At 38.3% G+C, this 8,765-nt stretch overlaps 1 protein-coding gene and 1 long non-coding RNA gene across 2 annotated transcripts; both read right to left on the bottom strand.

Moving 5' to 3' along the window:
- Positions 1-1,947: 1,947 nt before the first annotated feature.
- LOC117632797 lies at positions 1,948-2,731 on the bottom strand. The gene is made up of 3 exons (XR_004586523.1): positions 2,669-2,731; positions 2,493-2,578; positions 1,948-2,100 (listed from the first exon to the last, which is right to left on the bottom strand). It is a non-coding gene; the product is annotated as an uncharacterized LOC117632797 (long non-coding RNA).
- A 796-nt stretch (positions 2,732-3,527) lies between these two features.
- Positions 3,528-6,655, bottom strand: LOC117630151 (probable LRR receptor-like serine/threonine-protein kinase At3g47570). Its single transcript, XM_034362901.1, has 3 exons — positions 5,836-6,655; positions 3,973-5,691; positions 3,528-3,877 (listed from the first exon to the last, which is right to left on the bottom strand). The coding sequence occupies exons 1-3, from the start codon at positions 6,653-6,655 to the stop codon at positions 3,528-3,530; spliced, it is 2,889 nt and encodes a 962-aa protein (XP_034218792.1).
- Positions 6,656-8,765: the final 2,110 nt, after the last annotated feature.

Genomic DNA, 8,765 nt, shown 5'->3' with positions numbered 1-8,765 from the left:
TTTCTGACGATGGAAAAACTCCACACCGCGATTCACCCTTCCTAACCTAGCTACTACTCGAGGCGGGAATCATTTTATTCAACTACGGGGAGGTCCAAATTGGATGGCAATTGGCCTGAATTTCACTTTGAAATTCGGCCAAAACCTAGGTGAAAAATTGACTTCCAAAACGCCACAATTGTTCCAATCCTACCCTATAGGTAGCTAGAGCATGTAAAAATGGTAAGAAACCTGTTTCACCGGGATTGGGCGGCTGTGGCCGTAGCGCAACGACGGGAAAGTTTCGATTAAACCAGTCTAAACCGTGGCCGGAATTCGGGATTTTCGGCCTGGATTTTGGGTGCGGCGTGACCGGAACATTGAGCTGGTTTGAATGTGACCGGTCTCACGTCCTGCCGTGACCGGCGCTGCGAGAATCAAAGAGAGAGTGAATTGGGGTCGGGGAGAGAGAAAGGGAAGAGGCAGAGAGAAGGATGTGAGCGCGTGAGGAGAGAGAAAGCCAATTTCAAATTTTTCTACACTCATGTTTGAAATATTTATAAGTTTGCCACTTGACTAATTTTGGTCGCCGTTTCTTCCTTACAACTCCGATTCAGGCGTACCGCGTGTCTACGGACTCATCTTAGTACGACCTACGTAACCGAACCACTCGTTGTCTCAAAATCCTTTTGGATACAAAAATGACCAAAATACCCCTACCTCAAGGGTAAATTCGTAATTTCAATTAAATAATTTAAATAGGGAATTTAATTTGGAGTCGGGATGTTACAATATTGGTCAATTTAACTGAGCTGGGATTTTTGCCACCAATCTGAGGGTGTGACGTGTACATGTTGACCCCACCTCTAACATTTGATATAGCTCAAACGATCCAATTGATCTGAGCTGCCTATTGAACCAAAAAAATCCAAATTGGCTTCCTCTAAAACCCTAGAAATTAGAGGTTGGGTTTCCACGAAAATTGAAGATGAAGACTTTAATAGTTGACAGAGGGGAAGAGTTGGATGTGGCGGCACCACGTTTCTCTACTACATTGATGCTTTTTCTAACTTACAACATCACATAAAACAGTAGTCGTGATACTACTTCTAGTTAAAGGCATAAGTTGTCTTATAAGTATTGTTGTTTTAAATTTTTAACTTTAGTTGTTTGTACAAAATTGAGGTTGTTATAAACAATACATATATCACACTCTACTTGGTTACTCTCTTAAAATATCAATCCAAATCATGTTTGTGTTGCCTAATGCACATCAACAAACATATATAAATACTTGAAATATATATTCCATAAATCACAATATTTCCAACCCCACATATGATCCATACTTGTCTATAAGTAAAATGCTAGCAAAAAAAAAAAAAGATATGTAAAATGAAGGAAGAATGCTTAGTTCAAACAAAAAGCCACTCTAGGTTATGACTTGCCAATTCTTCTCGAACCTTGTTCAATTGTGTTTGCGTGTACGTGCCCTCATGTTTAGGTCTATACTGAAATAAACAAAAAAATAGCATGTAAAATCAAAACACAAACAACAAGAATATTTAATGTATATTTGTTTCTTAAAAATTACATGTATCAATCAACTATATTTTATGCTCTACATATATGTATGCATTAGGCATGGCACTGTCCAATTTGGTCCGGTTTTACCTTCAAACTACAATTGAATCAATTAAAGTTTAACGGTCCAACGTGGTTCAATTTTAGCTAAAATCAAAATGAAAACTACACCAAACCAAACCATTCATAACCAATTTGGTTTGGTCGATTTAGGCATAAAACAGAACATGCTTACAAATTAACTAAACCTACTAAACAAACATATCAATATTTCATCAAATAATCCCAAAATAGAACCTGCTGCTAACAAACATCAACATTTTCATCAAAATAATCCAAATTTCCAGCACAACAAACTTCAATATACAATGCCACATTTCCATATAAATACAAATAAACGTCAATACTCAATTGATTAATACACATTAAACCAGGATTTCTAGAACTTAAAAAATTAACAAAAAACAATAAGCATCATCTGCCACCATCCCCTGCTGATGTGCCCCTCTTGTGCTGCTAATCAATCATTTAAAGCCCCTATTTTTAGCATGAGAGATACAAAAACGTAAATATAAATATCATATTAAACATGCCCACATCACATGCCTTACTTATTGACCTTTAACAAAACAAAATTTTAAACTCATTCACCTAGCCGGAAACAAAAATAGTTCATTTACCATAAGGTTATTATTAAAGTGTTTATTTATTTATTTGAACTAGACTGCAAAGATTAAATAATACCCCTAATGTGAGAATACAAGGTAAACACTCCAATTAAGCATAATGAGAAACAATAACAAGAAATTGTCTAGGGAAGATCAATAAGACTAGTTAAAATATATGCTTGATTTATTTATCAAACTTTGATAATTTATAAACACAAATTGCAAGCAACTAATTAATTAGCAGCTTAAGAAGACATATACCTTTCCTACACCACCCATGCCAAAAAGCAACCAACAACACAGTTGCATATTGAAGAGTTCCTATGCTTGAAGAAACTAATGACAAACTGAAAATTAATCGGAGGGAGTTATTGGATATATTTTTTTATGGCTGTTATAAATAAATAAAAAAGAATAGTTATTCGGTAAGATCATACCCTTGACAGTGGTTGGAAGTGTCTTCTCTCTGCCTTTTGGGTATTCGGTAAGATCAAGAGAGGCTGCACAGGAGGAGAAGAAAGACTATATATATGATGAGACGACGAGAGTAGAGAAGGGAAGTGAGGGATATGAGCTGTCACACAGATATTTTGGCTATTATTTCTCTGTTTTATTTGTTTGTTGGTTATTAGTTCCCTTCATTATTTCACCAGCCAAAATAATTCACCAGCAATGAATATGAACTGATCAACTTAAATTTTTTGTTGAACCAAACAAAAATAACATAAAAAATTCCAACTTTCAATACTGAATTAATTAAACAGATGAATAAAGACACCTTTATATTATACATGGGAGGAAAATCAATCTTGAAAGATAGGGCAATAACTATATAGTGCCACAATGCGTTAGCTCATGTGAGTATGCGATTATATTTTTGTTGTTTTCAATTTTTAAATACAATCGATAGTCAAAGCAATAGGAGGAACGATGATTTTTCAAACACACTTTTTCGCTAAGCTAAACCTGTTTGCAAGCATGCAATTATCTTTGGAAGACTGCACAATAGGCATGGGCTTAGGAAATGGCCGTCATACTTTTTACAGAACGTATTTGGACCAAACAACAGGATCAAGTGTACTTTCAGATTTATTTAAGATAAGATATTTACACAAGATGCAGTAGTTTGATCACATTTCTAAGGGCTTCAGGCCCAAACACAAATAAAACGACGTAGTAGTAGCACAACTCCCATCTACTGTACCAGGCTAGCAGCAGCAAGCAACAAAGAATATTTCTCTGGCAGCACATAAAAAATAATATCCCCATCACACAAACCCGTAGCAGAAAAAGTTCCTATCCAAGAAGAACGTCTCTAATGGAATGCAGCTCAGATGCAGCATCACTGATATTCTTTAGACGGTCCGTTGGAGATTCAGCAGAGCATTCAATTCCAATTCTAAATATTGAATTCAAGCACACCTCAATCTTTTGAACCCTTCTCTCGTTGGTGCCTCCTTCAAAAAGTGTTGAATCTACAATCTCCATAACTCGATTAGGGAAAGCCATTTTAACATAAGTATGAAGGTTTAGGTCCCCATTAAACATGTCGTCGGTGGGTCGCTTTCCTGCGAACATCTCTAACAGAAGAATACCAAAGCTGTAGACATCTCCATTTGTTGACACCTCGCTTCCCATACCGTACTCTACCATTGAAACATCATAAGATATTATCAGCACAATTGTTAGTAAAATAGCCAAACTTTGTAAGATTTAAAAAGAAAACAAGGACACCACTTACCTGGAGCAGCATAACCAACCGTTCCTTTTATTCCAATGGAACTTGTTGGATTTTCTGAAACATTAGTACCAGTTTGTTGGGAAAGAAATCTTGCTAGTCCAAAGTCAGAAACATGTCCAGTCATCTCGTTGTCCAGAAGAACATTGCTCGGCTTGAGATCACAATGAACTATCGGTGTTTCACAATGATTATGAAGATAATCCAATGCACAAGCAACATCAATGGCAATGTCTAGCCTTTGCTCTAGATTGAGTGCCTCCCTTACCTCTTTAACTTCAGTAGGTGGATGCAGCCACTCCTCTAAGCTTCCATTCTCCATATACTCGTAAACCAGAGCTTTGAAATCATTACCATGAAAATCAACACTTGAACATGCAGTAATAATCTTGACAAGATTTCGATGCTTGATGTTTCTTAAAGCCTCACATTCGACTATGAAACTCTTCCATGCTCCATGTCGTAACAAGTTGAACACCTTGACAGCAACAAGCTGGGCTTTATGATCATCACCATCAAGAATTCCTTTGTACACAGACCCAAAACTGCCTGCACCAATCAAATTAGCTGAAGAGAACTCATCAGTAGCTTTTACAAGGGTAGCATATGACACTTGTAAAAAGTTTTTCGCCAATGTGCTCAACAGAATTTCTTTCCTCTTCCATATTGACGGACGAAGAAAGAAATAGGACATCACCACAGCTATTATTCCTAGAACGGCAAGTCCAGAAAGTACTAAAGGGATGATTAATTTCAAGCTGGGGGATAATCCTCCTTTTCTGGTCTTGCACTTGGGCAGTTGGAGATTAGTAATACCGCCACAGAGCCTGGCGTTGCCAGCTATTGAAATCGCACTCGCATTTTTGAAAGCACCTCCAGTTGGTACTGCTCCCCAAAACTCATTGAATGATAGGTTTAGATTCTTTAAGAAGACAAAGCCCTCGAAAAACATTGGAATTTCACCCGAAAAATTGTTGCGAGAAACATCTACTTCTTCTATGGCTTTCAACCCAATCAAAGAAGAGGGAATAATTCCCCGGAAGAAGTTGCCTTGCAAATGTAAGACTGATAAACTCTCACATTTACCAAGGGTAATAGGAATTTCTCCAGATAACATGTTATTAGAAACGTCTAATATACCTAGAGTCTTCAACTTTCCAACCTCCATCGGAAGAGAACCCGCAAAGTGGTTCGTAGACAAGTTTAAAAGCTTTGATAAGGATGAGAGGCCAATAACTTGTTGAGGTATTGCGCCACTAAGTTTATTATTAGACAAATCCAATGATATCAGCTGCTGCAATTTTCCCAGGCTTGAAGGGATGACACCCTCTAGATTATTCCCGGCTAAGAAGAGTCTGTACATCTTGGTTAAATTTCCTAAAGACGCCGGAATGCTTCCTGATAATAGATTCACAGAAATATCTAATTCCGCAAGGCTTGAAAGCTGACCAAATTCACTGGGGATGCTACCCGTGAAGCTATTTCCCTTCATTCCCAACGATTCCAAGTTGACCAAATTCGCTATGTCAGTTGGGATGCTTCCATGTAGTTGGTTGCTGTTAAACCAAAACATGTCAAGCTTGGTTGAGAGATTAGATATTGATGTGGGCAACGTCCCTCCAAAATTGTTTACACCCATAATCAAAATTTTTAACTCTGTGGCATTGGTCAATCCCGAGAGAAAACTCAAGTCACCATCTGTACCGATTCCAAGATGATTAACTGCGATGGTGAATCGCTGTAGGTTATGAAGCTTTCATAAATCCGGCACCTGTCCTGTTAGTTTGTTATTTTGAACGTTAAATACCTGTAAACTCGTGGCATTTGATAGTGTGAGAGGAAAGGATCCAAAGAATTGGTTTATACCAATGCTAAAGAATTGGAGATTAGGAAGAGAGTTTCCCATGTCTGATGGAAGACTCCCATGAATTTGGTTCAGTGCTACGCCAAAAGAATAAAGAGCAGAGAGGTTATAGATGGAGGGAGGAATGGTACCAGATAAGTTGTTTGAGCCCAATGACAAAATTGTTAAGTTTTTCAATTGGCCCAGAGAAGTAGGGATGCTTCCCACCAAGCTATTTTGAGTTGCACCAATTGCCTCGAGAGACGAAAGGTTTCCCAAGGAAGGAGGGATCTCTCCTGTTAAATTATTAGCTTCTACAACAAAGCTTCGAAGCTTCGACAAAGAGCCAAATTCAGATGGAATTTTACCCACCAACCCGTTGAAACCGAAATACATGAAGATGAGGTTGGAGCAATATGATATATTGTACGGAATAGGGCCACTAAATGAGTTACGGTTTAGATACAGTACCTGCAATCTACGCAAATGCCCAATTTCTGGAGGGATTTTATTGCTGAAGCTGTTGTTCTGTAGTTCTAGTTCCCTTAGGAAACTTAGATTTCCTATGTTTGGAGACAGGGACCCTACCAGCTTTTGAGATTGGAGGTCTAGCCTTGTGACCCTTTGTTGGTGTCGTCGACTGCAGGTGACACCGTGCCAGAAGCAAAAGTGAATGGATTCATTCCAGGAGCTCGTTACATTATGAGGATCTTGCTTTATTTGAGCTTTGATGGTTAGCAGTGCCGTCCTATCTGTCTCGTTCCCTCCCATTTGCATGGAGCTAACCAATACTCCATTGAAAAATGAGTATATTAAAATCAGTTTCATAACTAAAACCCCCATTTCGAATTTGTTTATCAATTACAAAGCCAGATATATATGGGTTTTGGGTTGTGAAATTGGTAATGAGAGCTTAACCAAGTCCAAGTCATTAGCCACGGCTGATTAGCTTTTCTGAAGGATAGACTTCATGACTTATTGAAGGCAAAACAGCAACTACACGACGACAACTTGATTTGCTTCCATTTACCAAAAACAAAATTTAGACTTGCTTCCATTGACTTGCAAAGAATTAGCCAAACGTGATGCAGCCATTGGATTGGAAGCTGGCGAGGGCTTCACTCTTAAGTAGGATTTACAAGAGAGAACAACATAATCAGGACAAGCGTGCCGCCCTGAGACAAGTCACAATGTAGTCATTAGGATTTAGCCAATAACTTGACTTGCTCCCATTGACTTTCATAGAATTAGCCATACGTGATGCCGCCATTGGATCTGAAGCCCGTGGGGGATTCACTCTTAATTAAGATTTACAAGAGGACAACAGAATAACAACAGAAGTTATGCCGGCATGGGTCAAACCACAAGCTGACTTGTAAAAAGAAAAATGTTAGAATTATTTTTTGTTGATAAACAACAATAGGATATGTATACCAACTATAGTATTTGACTAGCAATGGTGCCAGCGCGATGCTGCGGGTTTTAAAACTGTGTGAAATGTATACATAGTTGTGAAAATATGTAAAAAAAATGGTACTATTTATATAGACATGGAGATCTAAATAGTGGCATCTTTGTTTTGCAAGTTTAATACTCCCAAAGAAAAAATTAGCCAAACTACAGATGCAAAAAAGAATCTTAATCAATTCCAAATAATAGAGGTAGTGTTCAAACTTAGAAAGAGAGAAGAATTAAAATTCGGAATTAGAATTCAGATAATGGAGTTAAAACTTTGAACATCTCTAACATGACATCACCAAATCAGTAAATATTACACAAAATCAGTATAAAAACACATGAAGATAAAAAAAATAATTAAAAAAACAAACATTAACAATAATAGATCATTACACAATTTAGGCCACGGCCCATGGGCTTGTTCTAACTTGAAGTCCAGTATTTTTTGTCTTTTTAAATTGCCAGAGGTGGAAAAGAGAGAAAGTAGCACAAAATAGCACTGGCTGTTTTCACTTCAAGTTGCCATCAATAAGTACATCCCTATCTGTATTTACAAACCCTCTTTTTCAGCTAGTAAAAATAAGATTACAGAAGCAATAAAAGAATGAAAAGAATAATGATAACGATAACCATTACTTGGCGAATACACAAGACTACTCTTACCCACCCAAAAAAAGAAAAGAAATATTCTCTACAGATATAAGAATGACTCATATCAATCAACATTCTATCATCTCTTGCTGTGTACATGTATGTCAACTGCAAGGCTCAGCACATAGTTGTTGAGCCCGGGTGGGGTTGCCATCCAGCAATGAATAAGTGTCATTTCTCCCGTTGCTTACGCACCTCAAGTTCAGCTGATTTCCTGACTGGCTGGACTGCAAGGTTTGTTGCACGCATGCATATAGAGAAGAATATCTCAGTACAAAACCAATCTAACAAGTTAGTTGTTGATGCGAAAAAGTGGTTCGACACGTGGCTCGCTCAACTTAGTGATATTATGTCTTCGGAAGGTCGCTTGCCTTCGGAAGATCGAGTTCCTGCAAAAGGACACGTTCGGTAAGACCTTGGGATACCGGTGTGGTACCGGCCGAAGGCTCTCCGATGCTTAAGTAAGTATGGTTTTAGTAATGTTAACTGGCAGATCAATCGGTAGCGTACCGTTGATTTGTTCTCTCCCCCCTTTTGAGGATAGGGGTCTTCTTATATAGGCCTTGGGAGGCGTGCACTATGCTCATATTTCCGATGTGGGACTGTAGAAGCAGATTGTGAGCGTGACACGTGTCCTGGTGCAAAAATGTCAAAATGTTTGTCTTCGGTAGGACACATGCTGAAGGGTTATTGTGATAAATATCAATTCTGTCCACGTGTTCGGCAGTCACAGGTCGTTTATTTCCGGTATAAACAGTAGTCCCCCAAGTTCTCTTCCGAAGGTCCTTCGGAAGGGAATTTAGTTCTCCATGGCAGTTCGAAGGTGCCCTGCCGTTCAGTAAGC

The sequence above is a fragment of the Prunus dulcis genome, chromosome 6 (assembly GCF_902201215.1).
Source record: "Prunus dulcis chromosome 6, ALMONDv2, whole genome shotgun sequence".
Taxonomy (NCBI): domain Eukaryota; kingdom Viridiplantae; phylum Streptophyta; class Magnoliopsida; order Rosales; family Rosaceae; genus Prunus; species Prunus dulcis.
The sequence above is the reverse complement of the archived record's forward strand: the minus strand, read 5'-3'. Positions and strand labels throughout refer to the sequence as shown.

What these genes read in the sequence shown, in the direction of transcription:
- LOC117630151 (XM_034362901.1), bottom strand. Translation starts at nt 6,655, where the DNA reads ATGGGGGTTTTAGTTATGAAACTGATTTTAATATACTCATTTTTCAAT. An exon ending in TCTCCAATTCTTTAGCATTG is followed by an intron (nt 5,692 to 5,835) that starts GTATAAACCAAT and finishes TCACCATCGCAG; the next exon opens with TTAATCATCTTGGAATCGGT. An exon ending in GGTTGGTTATGCTGCTCCAG is followed by an intron (nt 3,878 to 3,972) that starts GTAAGTGGTGTC and finishes TTTCAATGGTAG; the next exon opens with AGTACGGTATGGGAAGCGAG.